Here is a 24,529-nt window from a genome sequence, read left to right as displayed (position 1 = left end):
TGAAAGAATCTCAAGTACTGGGATGATTAATAGATTTTCCGTAATGCCTGTTTGAATACAGTGGAAGAGATAAAGATGGCAAGGAGTATTGTATTTATAACTGTAACCTTGATTTTGAAATAGTAGTTCATCCTACTAGGCCACTGATAGTGAAAGAAAATGCGAAATCTGCATTGAGCTAGGTTGATGACTGTATAATGTTTCTTTCTCCAGAAAACAAAGCACATATTTCCTGCTTATTGTTTACACTTAGTAGTCCAAGAATATGCAAATATGTATTTATTTCTGAACGTGCGTCACTGCAGAAGTATATTAAAAGGAAGCACAGAAAAATAACACATTTTTGTTTACATATTCTGACCGTCATCACACTCTTGTAACCCAAAGTTGATTTATTAGTTTTGAAATATGTTAATAATTTGGGCAGCTGGTCAGACCTTCACAGCACTTGGCATGCTGAGATTTTGACACACTGCAGAGAGAGGTAGGAACAGTACAATCTGAATGAACAGTTTTCATAATACTCATCTTCTATTCTTCTTCTTCGTTGTAAGTTGTAGGCTCGTAGTGCATTCGGAAATTCAACTTTGAATACTGGTCTAGAGGATGCTTGGCTTCATTTTGTTAAATAATATGAACACTGGTGGACTTTTGTTGTTGAATAGATATATTTTCAGTCGTTTCACTTCACGGTACAAATCTACAGCAGCCATCATGCTAACACAACACACACAGCTTATACTCCTTTCTCACACTTCAAACTCTGCCCAAAGACAAGCATTTACCTCTAACTACACGTAGCAAAGAAAATAGTATCATATATTGATCTATTTGTGCAAAATCATCTTTGAAACATACATTACAAAAATAAAGTACAAATAATTGTTTATCATTGCTTATCTTTTTTAAGACAACCATAATAACCATTGTTATATGTTGACATTTATACATTTTCAAATAGCTATATAGTAGTGGGTTTAAGGTTTTGAGTCTTCAACTTGGGAATCGGTCATTTCATATGATCCAAGATCAGTTATTACATTTACCTCACCATAACCAGTTTTATTAAAATATACAAGATGTTTTGAAACAATTTTCAGCATGTATATTTAAGATATGGGAATAGATGGAAAGGTGCAATTTTTGCCATATACACCTAAAGTTTTAGTAGCTGTTTAATATATTTAAATGTGTGCACCATTTTTAGTGCCCAAGTCTGGTGAAGGACATCCTTCAAAAAGTCCCATAGGAAAAAGTAATAATAATGGGGTTATGTCTGGAGACATTAGGTGCTAGGATATGGGTTTTCCATTGCTAATTCAATGACCTGAAAATTTATCGTCCAAAGTCTTCCTAATGATCGAGGCCCAGTGAGGATGGGCACCTTCCTGCTGCAGCATGGTGTCAGGTAGCAGTGCTTCAACATTTGGAAATGCAAACTGTTCCAACATGTGCAGATAAACAATCAAACTTATTGACACGTCTGTAAAGAAAAACCGTCTCATCACATTGCCACACCACATATTTCCCTTTAGACTGTCACGCACGATTTCTGTGCTTAAGTGGAATTTCCTAGAGCCCAAGATCCTCACATGAAAGCGAGCTTCGTCTGTGACCATCACCTTTTTCAGATAGTTATGGTCATCATTGATGTGGAACAGAATCTCACTTGAAAATGCTTTGGTCTTTGCCCTGTCATCTGATAGTCACATGCACTAAATGCTTTGGTCATTGGCCTGTCATCAGGTGGAGTCACATGCAGAAACTGCATCTTGCAAGCATAAAGATTTAGTCTCTTGTGTAGCACTCTAGGTCACGTAAGACACTGATTGATCTGAACCCTTGCTCTGGCAGGCAAACCCCGTCAGGGAAAGGCGACCAAGCGGTGACAGTGTCACACTCTTGCTTGTGGCATCAATGGCTAGAAGGCACTCAGTCTGATGAATTTGTGGCAACCTTGCTCGACCACAACCAGCCCCAAGTCAAATTCCACTGGCTGTCGTCTGTGCAGTCCATCTGTTTCTGAATGAACTCATCGTGCCAAGTGCATCAACTGTGGAAGGAGCAGAGATGGACAAGCCCTGAACTGAAAATACTCAGATTTCCTCTCAAATATGAAGAAAGGTTACAGGAGTGGATGTTGAATTTAAAGAAATGGAAATGAAAATGAAGTCCCATGCTTCTTGACAGAGCATAGGGGAACAATGTGGGAGGCCTGCACAGCCATACTAGGCAAGGTCCTAATGGAGGTGGTTTGCCATTGCCTTCCTCTGACAACAATGGGGATGAATGATCATGATAAAGAGGATACAACAACACCCAGTCATCTCAGGGCAGGTGAAAATCCCTGACCCCGCCAGGAATCAAACCCGGGACCCCATGCTCGGGAAGCGAGAACGCTACTGCGAGACCATGAGCTGCAGACATGTTGAACTTAGGTTAATGAGTATATTAGCTATGAGTAGGAAATAATAGAGAGCCCTAAGCACTTGATCCTGTTTAAATTTTGTTGATCTTAGTAATTGATGTAGTGCAGCGACTGTGCTTCCTGCTCAGAAACCATATGATTTTATTTTTAAATGAAATCATTGCCGCTATTTTACCATAAGCTTCATTATTTATTCCCTACCAAGGTTTTGGCTGTAGAGAGCCATTTTCAAGAGCAAGCTGAAAACTGGAACTAAAAAGCATGTTGATAACAAAGTACGAGGCATAGTGTGATAACATTTGATAAGCATAATTTAAGGAGCGTACTGCAGTCCTCAGCCAAGGAAAAATTATCAAATGATATCATTTCCATGTTGTAAAATCTGCTCTACACTAGAGTAAACAGTAATAAACATGAGTGAATGACTGTAAAGCTGCATTTACACTATAGTGAACACAAGCAAATGAGCATTCACTACCATTCATTTGTATCTCTGAACAAGCATCTCCCCTGGAGAGAATGGAGGTGAACTCAAGATAGTGAGCATAGCATTCCAGCTCTTTGAATTCTGGGTGGTGTCCACCCCCACTCTCTCCCCCACTCCATCCCTGGTAATGATCCTCAAACATGTTTTACTTGATAACAACCCTAGTTACCACTACAGTGTAAATCTTTGACATTGAGAGTGGGTTATTTTGCCTCCTGCAGAATGGAGTAGCAAAATATGCAGGTGACTGAATTGTACATAAGCTTGAAATGCGTGGAGGTAGTGCACTCAACACTGAATTGGAGCACCAGCCTCCTTTAGCATTATTTCAGCACTATGTACAACCATCCAAACACAAGTGAGAATCAGTAAAAGTGCACCAAACAGTTCTGATTCTCACCCACCATTTACACCAGACAGAATTCTCATTTGTTTATGTTCACTCCAGCGGAAAGCAGGCTTGCATGAGCAATTCGTTAGTGCTCTATGCCATTTCTTTGTATTACTTAGGTGTCTGTTCCACGAGCACTTAACATGGTGTGAATGGAAGAGCACACAACAGAACAGGCATTTCTTGTATATAGTGAGATTATGTGTTTGTTTCTTACATTGTTTCTTGCTGTCAAAAAGCTAAACACTGAAGGGAAAAAATGATGGACACTTAAGAAGTGATTAATGTCACATAGAAGAAGAGATTAGAAATCCTACATTTCTGAACTTTTGCAGAAACATCAGAGGCACAGTGGGCAGAGAATGAAGTCCTACAAACTGAAAATGACTGAATATTGTTTTCTCATACCCATCTACCATTTACATGTGAGACAACGCTTTTTCTTTTACCCCCTGATGTTCATTCACTGATTATTAACTAGGTAAAAATACCCTTGCAGTAGAGACCACATTCCCAGAATTTAAGGACTGAAATGTAATTTAGAACAGCCTCTTGATCTGGAAATTGACATATTTAAAGTATGTTAAATTGCTGGATACGGACCCAGAAAATATGCACAACATACATTTTGAGGAGAAGTCATTATTGAACTGCAGTAAATAACATATTACACATAAAGCACTTCCTCTAAAATTTACAACTGATTCTGGTTCTTCAGCAGTATGTGAGGGATCTGGTGAGAGATTAATATACTGTCCTCTAAACTGAAAGTGAGTCATCATCATCATCATCATCATCATTTAAGACTGATTATGCCTTTCAGCATTCAGTCTGGAGCATAGTCCCCCTTATAAAATTCCTCCATGATCCCCTATTCAGTGCTAACATTGGTGCCTCTTCTGATGTTAAGCCTATTATTTCAAAATCATCCTTAACTGAATCCAGGTACCTTCTCCTTGGTCTACCCCGACTCCTCCTACCCTCTACTGCTGAACCCATGAGTCTCTTGGGTAACCTTGCTTCTCCCATGCATGTAACATGACCCCACCATCTAAGCCTGTTCGCCCTGACTGCTACATCTATAGAGTTCATTCCCAGTTTTTCTTTGATTTCCTCATTGTGGACACCCTCCTGCCATTGTTCCCATCTACTAGTAGCTGCTATCATCCTTGCTACTTTCATATCCGTAACCTCAACCTTATTGATAAGGTAACCTGAATCCACCCAGCTTTCACTCCCATACAACAGAGTTGGTCTTCACTCTCATACAACAGAGTTGGTCGAAAGATTGAACGGTGCACAGATAACTTAGTCTTGGTACTGACTTCCTTCTTGCAGAAGAGAGTAGATCGTAGTTGAGTGCTCACTGCATTAGCTTTGCTACACCTCGCTTCCAGTTCTTTCACTATGTTGCCTTCCTGTGAGAATATGCATCGTAAGTACTTGAAACCATCCACCTGTTCTAACTTTGTTCCTCCTATTTGGCACTCAATCCGTTTATATCTCTTTCCCATCAACATTACTTTCGTTTTGGAAATGCTAATCTTCATATCATAGTCCTTACATTTCTGATCTAGCTCTGAAATATTACTTCGCAAACTTTCAATCGAATCTGCCATCACGACTAAGTCATCCGCATATGCGAGACTGCTTATTTTGTGTTCACATATCTTAATCTCACCCAGCCAGCGTATTGTTTTCAACATATGATCCATAAATAATATGAACAACAGTGGAGACAGCTTGCAGCCTTGTCTTACCCCTGAAACTACTCTGAACCATGAACTCAATTTATCGTCAACTCTAACTGCTGCCTGACTATCTGTGTAAAGAGCTTTAATTACTTGCAAAAGTTTGCCTCCTATTCCATAATCTCGTAGAACAGACAATAACTTCCTCCTAGGAACCCGGTCATATGCCTTTTCTAGATCTGTAAAGCATAGATACAATTCCCTGTACCACTCGTAAAACTTCTCCATTCTTTGCCGTAAGCTAAAGATCTGGTCCTGACAACCTCTAAGAGGCCTAAACCCACACTGATTTTCATCCAATTTGTCCTCAACTAATACTCGCACTTTCCTTACTGAAAGTGAGTACACCAAGAAAATATATAGTAATCTGGTGACCTTTTGGCAGAAACCAGTGCAACACCACAAAGTTGTGGAGCTTCTTCACATGTATGGTGTGTGATTATGTTGTGGATGATGATGATGATGATGATGATGATGATGGTGATGGTGATCCAGGGAAGCAAAACCTGAAACACAAAATTGATAATATGAACAGATCTTAAAATTTAAAACAAAATTAAAAAAAAAACTTCCTTCTTGTCAAAAAATGAAGGGTGGACTGTCACACTGTGGAAGCTCAAATAATATTGCCCATGTTTTCAGCAGTTTCTATTTCCATTCTGATTATTCCAGTGCACTAGCTGAAATGAAGTGAAAAAACACTGGTTCTCTGTTGAGGAAAAAATCTCTCTCTCATGTTATTTTACAAATCTCCAGCAACATATAAATTTTTACAAAAATTGGGTATTGTATTCCCTGGCATGCCTACAGTTAGACAATGGATTGGTGTCACAATATTTGTACTAGGCTTTTACAAAAAGCATTCTAGTCAACTTAGCAAGAAATTTGCAGTACAAACCTCTTTAGAAAGTGCAAGTGTAATATCTTGTGATAATGTGTTGATGACGTGGCATTTGGAATATACAAAAGATCTAAATTTATTAGAAAGTCTAGAGGATTTGGGTAGTAGGGGAAGGAGAACACTTCCTACTCGTAATGCCTTTGTTTCTATAAGTAGAGATACACTACTGGCCATTAAAATTGCTACACCAAGAAGAAATGCAGATGATAAAACGGGTAATCATTGGACAAATATATTATACTAGAACTGACATGTGATTACATTTTCACGCAATTTGGGTGCATAGATCCTGAGAAACCAGTACCCACAACAACCACCTTGGCCGTAATAACGGCCTTGATATGCCTGGGCATTAAGTCAGACAGAACTTGGATGGCGTGTACAGGTACAGCAGCCCATGCAGCTTCAACACGATACCACAGTTCATCAAGATTAGTGACTGGCGTATTGTGATGAGCCAGTTGTTCAGCCACCATTGACCAGACATTTTCAATTGGTGAGAGATCTGGAGAATGTGTTGGTCAGGGCAGCAGTCGAACATTTTCTGTATCCAGAAAGGCCCATACAGGACCTGCAACATGCGGTCGTGCATTATCCTGCTGAAATGTAGGGTTTCGCAGGGATCGAATGAAAGGTAGAGCCATGGGTCGTAACATATCTGAAATGTAACGTCCAGTGTTCAAAGTGCCATCAATGCGAACAAGAGGTGACCGAGACGTGTAACCAATGGCACCCCATACCATCACACCGGGTGATACACCAGTATGGCGATGACGAATACCCGCTTCCAATGTGCGTTCACCGCGATGTCGCCAAACACGGATGCGACCATCATGATGCTGTAAACAGAACCTGGATTCATCCGAAAAAATGACATTTTGCCATTCGTGCACCCAGGATCGTCATTGAGTACACCATCGCAGGCGCTCCTGTCTGTTATGCAGCGTCAAGGGTAACCGCAGCCATGGTCTGTGAGCTGATAGTCCATGCTGCTGCAAACGTCGTCAAACTGTTCGTGCAGATGGTTGTTGTCTTGCAAACGTCCCCATCTGTTGACTCAGGGATCGAGACATGGCTGCACGATCCGTTACAGCCATGCAGATAAGATGCCTGTCATCTCAACTGCTAGTGATATGAGGCCGTTGGGATCCAGCACAGCGTTCCGTATTACCCCCCTGAACCCACCGATTCCGTATTCTGCTAACAGTCATCGGATCTCGACCAACGCGATCAACAATGTCGCGATGCGATAAACTGCAATCGTGATAGGCTACAATCCAACCTTTATCAAAGTCGTAAATGTGATGGTGCGCATTTCTCCTCCTTACACGAAGCATCACAACAATGTTTCACCAGGCAATACCGGTCAACTGCTGTTTGTGTACGAGAAATCGGTTGGAAACTTTCCTCATGTCAGCACGTTGTAGGTGTCGCCACCAGCGCCAACCTTATGTGAATGCTCTGAAAAGCTAACCATTTGCATATCACAGCATCGTCTTCCTGTCAGTTAAATTTCGTGTCTGTAGCACGTCATCTTCGTGGTGTAGCAATTTTAACGGCCAGTAGTGTATCTACAGTAACTAGAAACTGCCTGTTTCCAGTTCAGGTCCTCAGCCACTCTGCTGCAGCAGCTGTCAGAACATGTATAGCAACTAAAATACTATAGAGAGATACAGCAGAGAACACAGCTTGTTTTATGGAAGTTGTAAACACTTTGTTTGACATTTTGTGTAGCAAGACAGCATTTTCCTGTAATACTTATAGATGTGCATTATCAGGACAATACCTGGCAGTAATGGAAACATTAGAATGGGCAGTAGTAGTTTTAAGCACTGTACATAAAACTGACAAAAAGACATGTAAAATTACAACACCACCCCGAATTACACAACTGATACAGACTGTTAATACTATTGTGTAATTTTTCATGTAGTAATGAAGCGTTAGTATTAAGTTTTTACTGACGACTAACAGGTTGAATCAAGATGTCCTAGAGAATTTATTTTCAATGTCAGACAGTTGGCTACAATCAGAACCCAACAGCAAGAACAATAATGTGCTTGTTCCAATCCAGCACTGTTAATTCATTTATGAAACTTTCTGACACTTCTAACTGTGAGAATAAAATTGATCAGATGCTGTTACTGAACAACTGTCAGTTGGAAAATGAATAAAATGGTGACTTTTCAGTGCAAGAACAGTATATAATCAATTGTTTTCTCAATTTTCATGGTGTGATAGATTGAAATTCATCGCCAGTTGACTGGACATGTGATGGTGTTATGGATGTGTCTAATGTGCATTCATGGGTGTGATAGTTCAAAGAAGGTCGAACATTGTGTGACAACACACCAAGGCAATCTTGGCCTCGGACCAGCTGGTCTGATGATATGCTCGAATGAGTAGAGAAAGCTGTTTTGGAGGATTGCAGAATGAGTGTGGAACACAGTGCCTCCAAAGTTGCCATTTTGGTGGAATCTGTGCACACAGTCCTGCATGAAGACTTGAAAATGTAAAAAGTGTCCTCCAGGTGGATGCCACAAAAATGTGAAAAGTGTCCTCCACGAATGCTGATAGATGAGCACAAAAACACACACACACACACACACACACACACACAAACACCACCACCACCACCACCACCCAGAAAGATTTCAGGTAATAAAGAGCCTGTGCTGGAAAAATGATGACCATGTCCTGGAACAGCGATGGTGTAATCCTTTCTCATTGTATTCTAAAGGGCACTATGGTGACAGGTTCATACTACGTACTCAATAGAATTTTTTAAAACTGTGTATAAGGAGTGTGGACGTGTTTGACTGTAGTTAAGTGTAATCGCTGCACGTGAAAGAGAATTAGTGGTAAAAAAGACTGATGTAAAAGTTTATCATAAAAATAGTAAGTTGTCATATTTTTCACTGTTAACAAGCATTATGAGAGTAAAGTAAAATCATTCGACGTTACAGTGAGAGACTGCATTTATAATCTACTGAACAACTAACCATCATCTGCGAATAACTCCAGGGAATGCTGACCGATAACGTAGAAAACCACCGATTCTTGACAAGTAACAGTTACTGTCATTTTTTGGGCCTTATCCAGTTCGTGCCTTGAAAATGACAGGGGTTTACATGTGGAAATATTGGACTACTGACGAATTTATCCAGCTGCATTCTCCTGTGAAATTAGAGGATACAACATGGTGGGAGAAGCTTAACTTCTCCTTGGGCAATATGTTGAACAATATAGTCTGCATAATTCAAAGGGTACAAAGTCCTAATCAAAAAGGCTAGAAGTTGTCATTATTAAATAAACCAAGAGTCTTTAAAACTAAGAAATATTATTACTTTGTTCCAAAGTTTATATCGTAATACCATCATCGCTTCTATTTGGGGCTGTTTCCAAACAATCTAATTGTAAGTTTATGATGATAGGTTCAAGTCTAATATCAATCATCACTTCCCTGTCAAACTATTCTTTCTTAAGCGTTTCAGCATACTGCGCAGACTGTGCCCACCCTACAGGTGGGATATTGTCTATTGCCTCATACACAAGCAATTCATCTACACCTACATGATTACTCGGCTATTCACAATAAAGTGCCTGGCAGAGGGTTCAATGAGCACTTAAATTTTTCTTTGTTAGCACTGATTCCTCTAATTTTAACGTAATGATAATTTCTCCCTATGTGGGTGAATACCAACAGAATGTTTCCGCAATCAGAGGAGAAAACTGGTGATTGAAATTTCATGAGAAGATCCTGTCGCAACGAAAAATGTCTTTGTTTTAATGATTGCCACTCCAATTCACGTATCATGTCTGTGGCACTATCTCCCTTACTTTGCGATAATACAAAATGAGCTGCCCTTCTTTGTACTTTTTTGATGGCATCCATCAGTCCCATCTGTTGCGGATCCCACGCCGCACAGCAGTACTCCAGAATAGCTCCTTCTAGGTGTTCTGCCAATGAATCGCAGTCTTTGGTTTGCTCTTCCCACAACATTATCTACATGATCATTCCAATTTAGGGTGTTTGTAACTGTAATCCCTAAGTATTTAGTTGAATTTACAGCCTTCAGATTTGTGTGACTTATCATGTAATCGAAATTTAGTGGATTTCTTTTAGTACTCATGGGAATAACTTCACACTTTTCTTTATTCAAGGTCAATTGCCACTTTTCACACCATACAAATATCTTATCTAAATCATTTTGCAATTCGTTTTGGTCATCTGATGACTTTACAAGACAGTAAATGACAGCATCATCTGCAAACAATCTAAGACGGGTACTGAGATTTTCTCCTATGTCGTTAATACAGATCAGGAACAATAGAAGGCCTATAACACTTCCTTGGGAAATGCCAAATATGACTTCTGTTTCACTTGATGACTTTCCATCTATTACTACGAACTGTGACCTTTCTGACCGGAAATCACTAATCCAGCGCAAAGCTGAGGCGATATTCCATAGGCATGCAGTTTGGTTAGAAGACACTTGTGAGGAACGGTGTAGAAAGTCTTCTGGAAATCTAAAAATATGGAATCAATTTAACATTCCCTGTCGATAGCACTCCTTACTTCATGAGTATAAAGAGTTAGTTGTGTTTCGCAAGAACGATATTTTCTGAATCCATGCTGACTATGTGTCAATTAATCGTTTTCTTCGAGGCACTTCATAATGTTCTAATACAGTATGTGTTCGAAAACCCTACTGCAAATTGATGTTAATGATATGGGCCTGTAATTCGATGGATTATTCCTACTTCCCTTTTTGGGTATTGGTGTGACTTGAACAATTTTCCAGTCTTTAGATATGGCGTGAGCGGGCGGTTGTCTATAATTGCTAAATATGAAGCTATTGTATCAGCATACTTTGAGAGGAACCTGACCGGTATACAATCTGGATTGAAGCCTTGCCTTTATTAAGTGATTTAAGTTGCTTTGCGACACCGAGGGTATCTGTTTCTATGTTTCTTATCTTGGCAGTTGTTCTTGATTGGAATTCAGGAATATTTACTTCATCATCTTTTGTGAAGGAGTTTCGGAAAACCGTATTTAATAACTCTGCTTTAGTGGCTCTGCAATCAGCAACTTCACCGTAGTTATCGCTCTTCAGTGAAGGTATTGATTGCGTCTTGCCACTGCTGTGCTTTATGTATGACCTGAATCTCTTTGGGTTTTCTGCCAGATTTCAAGACAGAGTTTCGTTGTGGAAATTATTGAAAGCAACTCGCATTGAAGTACGCACTATATTTCGAACTTCTGCAAAACTTTTCCAGTCTTGGGGATTTTGAGTTCTTTTAAATTTGGCAGCAATCTGTCCCTTTTTGTGTACTATGGGAGATCAGTACCATCACTTATTAATTTATGTGGTATATATCTGTCAATTGGTGTCGATACTATGTCTTTGAAATCATTCCACAACTTTTCGAAGCTTACATGATCAGATTGTAAGGAGTACAAACTGTCTCTTAAAAGCGTGTTAAGAGCATTTTTATCAGCTTTTTTACATAGATATACTTTGTGTTTCTTTTTGATAGCTGTAGGTGTTACGGTATTCAGCCTAGCAGCTACTGCCTTGTAGTTGCTAATCCCTGTATCTGTCATGATACTCATTATTTGTCCAGGATTATTTGTTGCTAAGAGGTCAAGTATGCTTTTGCAACCATTTACGTGTCGAGTGGGCTCATGAACTAATTGTTAGAGATAATTTTCTGAGAAAGCATTCAGTACAATTTCAGATGACGTTTTCTGCCTGCCACCGGCTTTAAAAGTATAATTTTTCCAGCATTTGTGTATGTTATCTTGAATGTTTTGGTTTTTTCTCCCACATAGCCTAAACCCTTTGCCCAAATTAATTCCATGAGGCTACACTGACAGTGACACATGGTTAAACACAAAACTGTGTGACCCTATTCATGTGCAAGGAAGTCAAGTTTGTACATTCTGTCACGTGACTTGTACAAATTAACAAGCTCAGGAGATTGGCACAAGTCTAGTTTATGCTGTGCTTAATATTTTTATTTCTAAGCCAGGGAAAAATATCCACTTTTCTAGTGTTAACAGAATTTTCTGTCGGTTTTTGGTAGAACAACATTATAATAAATTAAAAGCACCAATTTGCTTTTTTTGTACAATATTATTTTTATTGTTAAACTGTTTTCGGCTTACAAGGCCATCTTCAGACATTTACTGATTCTTGGCGCCAAAGAAGTTACAATATTTGCAAACATTGTAATTTCTTTGGTGATAATAATCAGTAAATGTCTGAAGACGGCCTTGTAAGCTGTAAACTGGTTAACAATAAAAGTAATATTGTAGAACAAAAGCAAAGTGGTGCTTTTCATTCATCACTTTTCTAGTGTTTGTATGTGGTGTTTTCTCTGTAACAGTTGAATTATAACAGGCAATGACCGACTTTGAAGCAAGGTGTGACAAGTATTGTGAATGAACTCACAAAACTGACAGCGTTCATTTCTGAATGGTGCTCACTGCTTTTTTTCTTAACACGTAAATACAATTTATTCTCAGAAACGAAACCAGGAGAAGAGTCAGCATGCATAATAATTATCCGTGAACCTGTTCCTATGAGAACTTGAAAATTGCCAGTACCATCACTCATTTTCCAGCAGATCTGGAACGATTCTAAGTGGTCCATGTTTCATCAAGGTAATACACTGTTGAACTACCTCCTTCTCTTGTATTGTTAGTCTTCACATGGGATGTAGTTCGTGCTGCATCTGTGTCAGTTCCTTGAACTAAACGCTCTCTTCTTATCACATGTGGAACCAACATCTTTTAAAGTTCTTTACATTGGCAAAGTGCCTACTGTTGAAGCCAATTTTCTCTTGCATTACTGTAACATGTTTTTGTGGTGTCTGGCATTCATCATTCACTGGAGAACTTTAAAACATCGTTGTTAAAACCGTCCATTTGTGTTACAGGCTCCTTGCAATTTCGAAGCTTTCCAGGCGACACGAAACTAACTTTTTCTACTGTTCCTAAAGCTCTGACACTTTTCATTTACAATTGTCTTTACAGTTTTCTTGCTGACGCAACATGGTTCTGGAGTCCATTTTTGTGTCTTCCAATTTCAACAGAAGGTGAACTGCTTTCAAATTCGTGTTTGAAAAAGTTATAAATGCGATAAGTAATCCCCCTCACCTGCTTGTGAAGCACTTCACCCTTTTTTTTGTCACATGCCTTTTTTTTAAAAAAAATTACGCTTATACGTTTATAGATACACATTCACGGCTATACTGATACAAGAAAAAAGAGAAAACAAAGAAATCTGACAGTTGAATGAATTATTTGGTTGTCGCGAAGTACGGCAACAATGCAGCATGCAGGAGCGAGATTCTCACTGTGGATCTGTAACTCGTTGCTAGCCGCTTAGAAAGAGAATGAGTATTATTGAATGCCAGTGGGTAGTGGAGAATGGCTGAAAATTGGGCCACCTTCCTACATGGTACAGACTTCAGTGGATGTAAAGAACCTTCTATGCCTGTTTTATTTGATGCAGTGAAATCTGCATGTTTTGTCATACATTCATTTTAAAGTCAGGTGGGAGCAGTTAGATGAAAAGTAAGTTAGTGCTTGTATTGTTGTGCCAATCACAATGGTGGCACTGCAGATCACTGGTGATTGCTTACATTCGGGTAAATTTTATCGTACTATTGCTAACATCTGATAAGCACGAATTGAGAGAATCACTACAACCATACTGATAAGTGATCAACAACCATAAAAGAGCAAAGCAGGAAACAAATTGCTGAGACAGCTGTAGTCGAATTTTCTATAGGACTTTGAACTCAAAGCCAATCTGCTTTTAATGGTTAGTTATTATTTATTTATAATAGTGTTGGTGCAACAGGTGCTTAACATTTTTCAGTAATCTAATTGATTGAATTCACAGTAATTTAGAAGGGAGCTTTCTAGTGTTATATCTGTATGTGGAGATATTTTTATCGCTATAACCCACATCAAACAAGCTGCAGAACAGAGTAAACATGCAGCTTGAAGGATAATGAGTGCGTAAACTATGCAGTTGCATAATTCCAATAATTTGCCAGAAAGCTTTTATTGCAATACAGCCTGCATTCAAACACTAACTTGTGAGAAATGTTTTTAAGTGTTACTCTTCATTTATTTCATTCATTAATTATGCATATAATTGTAAGAAGTACCTCTTCAGCAGAAATAAATTTTGTTTGTAAAATTATGGGAGTTATTCTGCATTCATTAATGGAATAATGGAGAAAAAGTGCTCAAGACAAACTAACTTTCACTTACAGTCGGGTGTGAGGCCAAATACAAGCGGCTTGCAGCATTCTGGCCGACCTACCCTCATAAACTTCACTGAATGAACAGTGTTGACAATTCCATGACATGTTTGGGTCAACAAACATAGCAGCGTCATCTGCAGTATCTTATGTCCACTGGAAAACTGTTGATGTCGTTGCCTGTTTCAGCATAGGGCAGGCAATCTGTTTCTTATGTTATCTTGGGTAGCACCCTGTGCACCATGTTTGGTGGTTGCTGCAGCTATCAAGAAAGTTAATGGATTAGTTTGGTTGGGCTCTGGATAAATGTCCCTGGATCACTCATGCCTGGATGTCCAAAACTCGTCCTCTTCATGACACTTCTGTATTCTTTGAACCTTGTGCACCACTGTCTGATGGTCAGGTGTGAAGATTGTGTGCTTCTATAATGTGTCCAGATGTTCTGCTGGGCCTGTGCGTCAAATTTGGCCTCTTTCAACCATTCCACGTACTATGTCATCTGATGGTGGTTCCGAAACATGTGTGATCAAAGTTGTAAAGATCATTTTGGAACATCTTGCCAACCTCTATTTCAGTCAGACGCTATCAGCATTGTGTGTGTGGGGCGGGGGGGGGGGGGGGGGGGGGGATTATTTTGTATTTTGTCAAAAGTGTTTAATTAATTATATTTTGTACTTTATATTTATCTTCAGCATCCAAACTGTAGTAGAGAAGAGTTAGTTGGATTTTGAGCAAGATTCTGAAGTGAGTAGAGTTTTGTGTGCTGTTGGGTGGCTTTGGATGGCAAACCTATGGCTCTGCAGTATTCATACAACAGTGGAAGTAACTACTTCAGTTATAAGTGTGATTTTAAATGTTGTTTTATTTGCTCTTGTTGATGCAGACTGTTTGTGAATCAAAGTGGCTCTTAAAGGAACCAGGATAGCATCATCACTCCTAATCATCAACTTGTGTTGATCGGAAGTATGAATGAATGCTTTTTTTTTTGTTTGGGTTTGCTGTTATTGTTCCAAAGTTGTTCTTATTTGTTAGGAGCTGTAGACAGTCATTTTGTTTCACTCTGTCTTTATAATATACAGAATTGACCAGCCATAAACTAGGTTCCATATTCCAAGTGTCCTCTTTAGACCACTTGGCCAAAGTGCCTACATAAAGTTAAATTTCAATACAGGCAGTAAACTGAATCTTTTGACAGTGAGGCATAATAAAACAAAATACCAAACAAGCAGAACTGCAGACAGGTGCACGACTGTTGCAGATGTCTCCTCATCTAAGGTAAAGGTGGGATTCCTATTCCGCGTTTGACGCATGCGGCAGCCGTTGTGAGTCTTACATGTGCGGCTGATGCATAGCTGGTGATTCCTATAGAGCGGCGGCTGCACAGTGTTTGGTTGGTCTGCTGCGTCTGTGCCGAAAGGATGAGTAAGAGCGATTTGTTATTTTATATAATGTTAAACGTTGAAGATGAAGAAATTCAGCTTCAGCCATGTGAGGGAAATGCTGAAACACATCCGATTTACCTCACAAGAACTGAGGAAGGCTGTTTCAAACAACTCATCAATTGGCATTTGTTAAAAAATGACCAGAAATTTAGAGAGTATTTCAGTTTGAACATAGTGCAGTTTAACTATTGTTCTCGATCTCGTCAAAGAAGATATCAGGAAGGATTCGTTTCCCAGATATCCATACCCTATAACACCAGATGAAACACTAGCTTTAACATTGAGGTATGTACAATAAAATTTGTTAATGTGTTATTGCTTTATTAATAATGCGCACAGTGTAAAAAATGAAAGTAGCACAAGACAAAAATATGAAATTAACACTTATCGAAACATTAAATGGGTTCGTAAGCTGGTGTTTCAGTCTCTGTGTTGTCAGATGGTGTCATGGCAGTACTATCCACATTTGATGTCGTTGGAGTATGAGAAAGTACTCAGAGATGAAAGATGCACAGAAGAGTAGTATTCAAATGAACTGCGATCCTCCAAATCAATAAGCATCTGCAAGGATCTCAATTTGGCTTCATTGATCAAATTGTGATTCAATTTTTTTACGCTGGGGGCGATACTTTTAAAAAATAAATCGATGTCATCATCATGCTTTTCTTCAGCCAGTCTTTTCATTACAGTTTCTCTCTCGGCCTGCCGAGAATTCATCAACTCCATGATTTTTTTCATTTTGTCGTGACCTTTTCCTGGGTGGTCTGAACGATGTGATGTCTTCCACGTCTTCAGAAAAAAAATTCTTTTTCTGTCAAAGTTGGCAATGTCTGGCACACCTCACTGTTACTCGGTTCACCATCATATTGTGGGCTTTGCACTTCATCTGCCTCAACATCGGATGTACTTCTTTGAAATATATAAAGGTAATTCAGTGTCAATAATAAAATGAAACAGAATAAAAAATTACGTAAACAGGAAAATTGTATGGCAACCTACACTTGCTTGTGACCCATTTTGTTTAAAAATTTTAACATTTCAGCCAGTGGCCATTTATTTCCTTTACTGGAAGCAGAACTTCCAGTACTTTTTCCTTTTCTCTGCCTTTTTTGATGTGTGTCTTTCATATTCCTCCATCTTTTTTTTGCAGTCTTCAACTATAAAACACAATACAGTCAAATAATTATGTACATTTATATTCATTAGATGTAAAAATAATAGTAATTTTTAAAGTTACACCTATCTTATTTTTATTTTGTTTTTAGGTTTGTGGCAACAGGGAAAACATTCAGATCACTGGCATTTGCATTCAGAATATCTCCTTCTTACTTCGGTAAAATCATACAAGTTGTACTATCAGTTCTACGTAAGAAGTTACTGCCAATCCTTTTGCCACCAATGTCTTCTGACCAGCTGAAATCAAAATGTAAGAAATTTGAAGAAAAATGGCAATTTCCTAACTTTGCTGGTGCCATTGACGGAAAAAATGTGTGAATTTTTTCCCCTGCACTGTCAGGCTCATTGTATTACAATTACAAACATTTTTTTCTCTACCATCCTTCTTGCTGTGGTTGACATGAACTACAAATTCATTTTCATTGATGTCGGATCATACGGGAAAGAAGGTGACAGTGGAATTTTTGATAAAAGTAATATCAGGAAACTGTTTTCAAGTGGTAAGATGTTTCCTCCGCCTACTAAGATGCCGGATTCGGACATAGTATTGCCACATGTTTTTGTAAGCAACGAGGCATTTCAATGCATCCAAACATGATGAGACATTTCTCTCGTCGAGTTCCTAGTACTGACCAAAAAAAGCTATTTTTAACTACCGTCTTTCACGAGCTCGTAGAGTTTCTGAAAATGCCTTTGCTCTGTTAAGTCAAGTATTTCGGATTTTATTTGCCGATCAGTCTGAAGCCAGAAACGACTGATAATTTGATTATTGTTGCTTGCTGTTTACACAATTTACTTAACAAGCCTCGTTTTGAATTAAATAGAAGTGAACCACTACCTACTGAAAATCTTGGACCATTAGCAAGGAGTGGCGGTTATGCACATGCTGATGGATTTTCTGTGTGAGATTCATTTACAGAATACTTCAACAGCCGAGCAGGTGCAGGGATAACACCGTGGCAAAGTGATCACATTAACAGAACTCAGTACGCTTTGAACGCCCTAGTGGTACTGAATAATCATTAAAAATTTGTAGCCACATTATAATAAATTGAACTTTTATAACATACATCAGGTTTTGGTATTCACTTTGTGTACACTTCATTATTACAATAGTAACTGAATATTATGTGGGACAATGCTACTTATTCTTGTTTATTGAAATGTCCATTATTTGCGTGACAACTAAGTTATAAACATTATGAATAAACAGCAAGTTTATAGTACTTTTCTTACGTGTTCTTTCCACGAATTCTGCTCTCTCTCTCTCTCTCTCTCTCTCTCTCTCTCCAAGTATTATCCTTCACAGTTTGGTCCTTGTAGACTGGTAACGATACATCGTAGATACAAGGAAATTTAGAAACAATTTCTACCAGTTTCTCATCTTCCACCTCCGTGAACAGTACTTTTCCCTCGGACATGCTGTCGTGTTCCCCTTTGCGGCTGCATCTAGACTGCTCTCAGACCGGCTGGGCCGCAGCCGCACATGGCCGTAGCGTCAGCTGCATGCAGCTGACGCAACATGGGACACAGTCCCGTTTAATATCATCTGTAGTAGTACAGTGCAGCAGATGCTGCATAGGAATCCCACCTTAAGGAGACTCCTGCACTTGTGGATGGGTGGCCCATGCACACAGATCAGAGGCATGCATGACTTTCCACTATTCCATGCCACCCCCTCTTCCCTCTTCATGCAAAATCTGTCTGCATCTAATGTGCACAGTAAGTTGCACAGGTGTAAACACAACTTCAGGTTATTAAACTGCTTGCAAAAGTTAGAGACTTCGTTTGAATCTAGCTGTGATACCCAGTCTTAATCTGTAAGCATAGAAATGTCTCCAGGTGAAAATCATAGTAAATTACATTTCAAAATGTAAGTAATTAACTGAGAATACTTTGTGTACTTATTTTCAGATATAATGAAATCTTCTTCATGATTGACACCTGTCAGGCAGCCTCCATGTATGAAAAGTTTTATTCGCCAAACATTCTCGCTGTAGCCAGCAGCTTAGTCGGAGAAGATTCACTCTCGGTAGGTATAATACCTAGGTTATATTATATACTTCAGAAATTTAGTTTGCTTTTCCCAACACAGCTAAGTGTGTCTTGCTATCATCAGTACTGAAGTTGGAAACTAATTACATGTTTGTTAAGACATTGAAGTTGTGAAGGGTCACAATCAAATGGGCAGATGCATAAAACTGTAGTGGTTCCAATCTTTGGTTTTGAATAAATTTAAATGGCACACAACTTGTGAAAGAGGTTCACTATGGCAGAAGTGTATTAGATAATATAATATTGGAGGAGGACTATTTTTCTGTTTATATTTGATCATAGTTTCATTTAGGAATGCTTGTAAATTTTCTGGGTACTTTTATATTCCAGCATCATGCTGACCCTGCTATAGGAGTGTACATTATCGATCGGTATACCTACTATGCTCTAGAATTCTTGGAGAAGATTGAACCAGGCAGTTCAAAAACCATGGCACAGTTTGTAAGTATAATTTCTTATCCTGTTAATTGAGCATATTCAAAATTGGACACAATTTCTCTGGGAATATATTTCATTTCTCTTTTATATGCATTGTATAAGTGATATCAAAACAGTAAAAGTCTGTAAAAAGATGCAAAAGTGCTGAAACAACAGTAAATACAGGAAATAAATCCACTGAATAAGGAGTGAAGCTTTGTGTTGGTTATTTCTGCAGTTTGGCTGTTAGAGAACTCAGCCAAAACTTGTATAAATGGAAATGTCTTTTAAGAAGTGTGTATGGTATCAGATTATACTTACAGCTTGCGAGAAAGTGGGGCAAATTACTTGTTTCTGAAAATTGTACTTCCTGATCATTTCACGTAGTTTGCTCTACACTTCAGGTACCGATGCATCCTCTTATACTGTGGTGCCTTCAGTAAGCAGTTTACCTTCTTGGTAAAACCCTGCTGGACTTCTTTATTCTCAGAATCAGTTGCTGTTCATTGGATCCCTTCCTCAGTTTTCCAGACATAAAGCTTGTGACTTTTTCCTTTAGGAACACTTCAGAAATAATCTTTTTTGTGACATCATAACAATAATATTTGTCTGACCAGTGACAACAATGCAGAAGGAGCTCCAAACTACATGGTTGTTAATAGGGCACATAACATGTGTGATCCATTTTGAGTGCTGTACATTTTTGTAATTAAAAAAGTAGACTTATTCAATATCTGTAAACTTCAAAGTATAATTTCATGGAGAAAAAGAATTTCCCAATCTTAAAAGATGACATGTCTGTCTTTTCTCCATTATAAAGACATTGTGAACTTTTATAACTATGCTATGTGCTTAATTTCTTTGCTAGAAATCATACTCTGTAGATTCTTAATTGTACTATTGTTGCACGACATATTCATGAGTAGTATCTAATTTAGATCAGATTCTATTGTCATTACTACCAACAGCTCATTATGTAGGAATACCCTCCACTATTTAATGTGAGGATATATTTCTCTGCAAATAAATAATCTCATTAGAAAATAGTACAACTCTGAAAATATGCTATGAATATTTATAAGAATGTTTGTTGTCATAAACTTAATGTAAAAGTATACAAGACCCTAGCAGATATGATAACAGTACAGTGTAACATACCTGCAGTAGTGTAATTTTTTTAATTTGTGGGGGAGGGCTGTGGTTAACACATTCCCCTCTCCCTCCTTATTCTAAGTTTGTTTTGCAAACCTATACAAGGAACTTATCCACATGAAGCAGCAACTGCTCATCAGTGACACACAATATGCCACTTATTAATAAGTTGTAGTTACAGGAGCAGTTCACAATAATTATTTCTCTGTACCAATGAATTCCTTGATTCAGTCCACACCTCTAAATGTTATCCTCTATTCCCTATTCTATAGATTTAATGTATGAACCAATTAATTGTCTAAATATAATAGGAAAATAAATTCTGTTGGAATGTAAATAACTTCAGACTGAAGGAGCCACTTACCAAATAGCAGAGGTGTTGAGTTGTTGACAGGTGCACACAAAGGTGGCACAAAACTTGCTAGCTTTTGGAATAAATCCTTTCTTGCATTAGAGTACAAATATGTGTGCCCCCCCCCCCCCCCCCACCTGCATATATATATGTGTGTGTGTGTGTGCGTGTGTGTGTGTGTGTGTGTGTGTGTGTGTGTGTGTGTGTGTGTGTGTTTTCTAGCTCAAGAAACGATTGATTCCAAAAGCTAACCAGTTTTCTGACTCTTTTGTGTATACCTTTCGATGACGCAGTGCTCTGCTATTCAGTTAGTCATCTCCTTTACTCCTAAATTACTTACAGCTAAATGTGTCTGAAACAATAAAGGAATTACAGTGATCCACTCACTGGCTTGCAGTCAAGTTTTGTTATACTCCATTTAAAAACTTCAGAATGAGTTAATACATTCCTATAATTAGCTAATGAACATACCGGTAACAGTATAAGTATATAGCAGCAAGTCCACAGCTTTAGAAATGAATGATCAAACTCAGATTTTGGAGCTGGTCCATTTTATTCCATTGTCGTCCTCACAATAAGTATTACCATTTGAATGCCCTACTATTGGGATACCATCAGTTGAGAAAGCATAACCAAAATACTGTTATAGCAGAATTGTCATTTCCAGTCATCTCCACTTGACATACTTGATACTTGGCTATTTTAATTATCTTATTCTTGTGGATAGTTTAATTATTGAATATAATTAGTAATGTGTTGTGATTCCAGCTCGTTGTATGTCCAAGATCGAAATGCATCTCAACAGTTGGCATTCGTAAGGACTTATACAAAAGGGACACCAATGAAGTGCCAATAACAGATTTCTTTGGTTCTGTAAGACCAGTTGAACTCACCTACTCGAAACTGAATATTTCGGTTGTTCCAGCAAAAAATGAGACCCAAAGGTACACACATTTTAAATCCTTGATTTCTTGAGTCACGAATTTCTTGAATGTATTGACATTTAAAAATTTACAACTAGTTTCTGTTTATGTAAAATTGTGAACCAATATTAATGTTTGTTTACTTTTCTTGCTTTTACAGGATAGAAAAAATGCCAAAGAAGAAGTTCTATTATGCAGAACAGTTTCCAACCCATATATTTGATTCATTGGAAAGTGTGTACTGACGTGTGTCTTTTTTTTTTAATTTCCAATTTGTAACAATTTGAAGTATTTATTATTATTGCCAGTTAAAGCCTACAAAGAAATCTAGCCAGTTAAAGCCTACAAAGAAATCTAGTCCTTGCAAATAAATTTGTTTTTGGTTAAAAGTTAATTTGTTAATGAAAGAAAGCAGTGTGTAGAAATGAGCTTTGTCAGTATGCAGACACATTTTCTGTTTTTGCATATGGGAGGACTAACAGTGAGTTAACTGCTTTTACATGGTTTAGTGTAAAGGAAATATGAAATTGCAGTCCAGTGACTCAAAAGAATACTGTCTGTTTTTGTCATATTTAAAAGCTAATTGATAGTCTATTTCTTAAAGCTGGTGATATTCTTATTTCTTGTAAACAAAACAGTAAAAAGGTGTCAGATATTCATTATAGCTTATGTGGAAGTACAAAGTGTACAGGAACTGATATGATAGTAAGTTCATTCTGTGTTGTGAAATGTGGAAAATGTGAAAGCTGCATTTCGGATTGAGAGATTCTACTTTTAGAATAGGATAACTCATAGGTCTCATAACAAAAAATTTCAAGTCATTGACTTAATATACAGGAGACTCATCAAAACAAAACAAAATTGTTTGCAGTTTTTCTTAAAATATCATTAATACAATATACTGCACTGTATACATAATTGATACACAAATGATGACTTTTTTTTTTTTTTCAAACAAATAAAAAGCTATAACATCCAAAGCACGTATTCCCAGATCGTCATTCGTGTACTCTTCAGCTGAATAGTAATATTTCTGCACCAGTGTTTGTCTCTAAATTAATATTGAGTAATTATTTTTCTTTTACTTTGTTTGCAGTTTCCATACCCATATACTTCAGAGTTTGAGCATACAGTTTTAAAAAGTTTGTGCGCAGCAAAAAATTATTTTGATTCATTGTGTTATAATCATGTTGAAATTGATTCACAACAAATAAATCAGGGTTACTATGTACAGAGATAATCATTTCATAAATGAGCAGTGAGGGCACAGTATACTTTGATTTTTCTACACTTTACATTGTGCATATTTCTGTTGATGGTTTTTTGACATTTCAGTATTGGAGACTTATGGTTAGAGTTAAACCAAAATGTAATTCCATACCTTATTTTTGGTTCAAAGTAGCCATGATATACTACTATCCTTATGTTCATGGTGTTAGCTTTGTATAATTTCATCACTGCAAATGCTAGTGTATTTAATTTATTTACAGTATATTGTATATGTGAGCCCCACAATAAATTTTTATCTAATTGCATTCACAGGAATTTCACACAGCTAGCTTCCCACAAATCCTGATTTTTCATGAGAATTTCAACATCATTTAACTTTGCTTGTTTTGTTTAAACTGCATTAACTGAGTTTCTTCCATGTTTAATTTTAGCCCATTTAAATTAAACCAGATGCTATAACCTTGTATGTAATACTTGGATATGTGCTGCTGCACCAAGCCACTAATGTACTACACTTCAGATATTCTGCCAGCGACATCCACGCTGGCCAGCGACCAGAGGCTGCCTGGAGTGGGCCACATGACTTATGCACATGGCATGCCATCCGTTGTGCCATCTTCTTATACCAGAGCCCTCCTTTTTATAAGTGGTGTGTGGGAGGCACTTGCTCTCATATTTTCTTTCTTATTGTCAGCATCTGCTTGTACCAGTATGTGGATTGTTTCTATGTTTGTGTCTATGTTCTCAGCTGTTGTTCGCTTGTCTCTGGAAGAAGAATAAACTTTGATTCATTGTGTCAGTACAGTGTTTGTGTCTTACATAGAGACACCAGTTATCTATTTTTTCTAATGTATTTATGACAGTGAGGAATTTGGTCAATATTTCAATGATTACAAATGTGTCATCTGCAAATAAAACAAACTGACACTCAATATTAAGCGGTAGGTCATTTATGTAAAACAGATTGGGACCTAAGACTGAAGTTGGGGTACTCCTTGTCAAATTGTCTTCCATTGTCAAGCATAATTCCCTCTTTCTGATGATATAACCAGTCCTTGTCTTCAGTTGGTTCATCATCATCATCATCATCATCATCTTGGACAGTTTCCAGCCACTGGCTGGGTCTGTCGGGAACACAAGCCTCTCCATCGTGTTCTGTCTTTCCACCATTCGCCCTCTTCCACCTTCGTCCAGTTCTCTCCTCTTCTCGTCACACATTCCTTCACTCCCTTCACCCATCTATCTCTTGGTCTTCCTCTGGGCCTCTTCCCCTCCAGTTGCAGATCAAACATCCTCTTAGGAATTCTTCCCTCATCCATTCTCTTCATGTGTCCATACCACTGCAGTCTTGATTTTTCTATCCTGTCCTGTACTGGTTCCTCCTTTAGTCTTTCCCTCACATACTCATTTCGCAATCTGTCTCGTCTTGTTACACCCAACCTGCTCCTCTGGAACTTCATTTCGCTAGCCTGTATTCTACTTTTGTCGCTTTTGTGCATTACCCATGTCTCACTTCCGTATGCCAATATGGGGACAAAGTA

At 38.1% G+C, this 24,529-nt stretch overlaps 1 protein-coding gene across 1 annotated transcript in view; it reads left to right on the top strand.

The window, feature by feature from the left end:
• LOC126188088 (putative GPI-anchor transamidase) overlaps positions 1-23,664 on the top strand; it is a 65,377-nt gene extending 41,713 nt beyond the window's left edge. Inside the window, exons 5-8 of the mRNA XM_049929547.1 lie at positions 18,774-18,891; positions 19,245-19,355; positions 21,604-21,779; positions 21,919-23,664. Coding sequence (XP_049785504.1) covers positions 18,774-18,891; positions 19,245-19,355; positions 21,604-21,779; positions 21,919-22,003 — 490 coding nt within the window. The 3' untranslated portion in view covers positions 22,004-23,664. The remainder of the gene's footprint in view (positions 1-18,773; positions 18,892-19,244; positions 19,356-21,603; positions 21,780-21,918) is intronic.
• Positions 23,665-24,529: the final 865 nt, after the last annotated feature.

This window comes from Schistocerca cancellata, chromosome 5 (genome assembly GCF_023864275.1).
Source record: "Schistocerca cancellata isolate TAMUIC-IGC-003103 chromosome 5, iqSchCanc2.1, whole genome shotgun sequence".
Classification (NCBI taxonomy): Eukaryota; Metazoa; Arthropoda; class Insecta; order Orthoptera; family Acrididae; genus Schistocerca; species Schistocerca cancellata.
The sequence above is the reverse complement of the archived record's forward strand: the minus strand, read 5'-3'. Positions and strand labels throughout refer to the sequence as shown.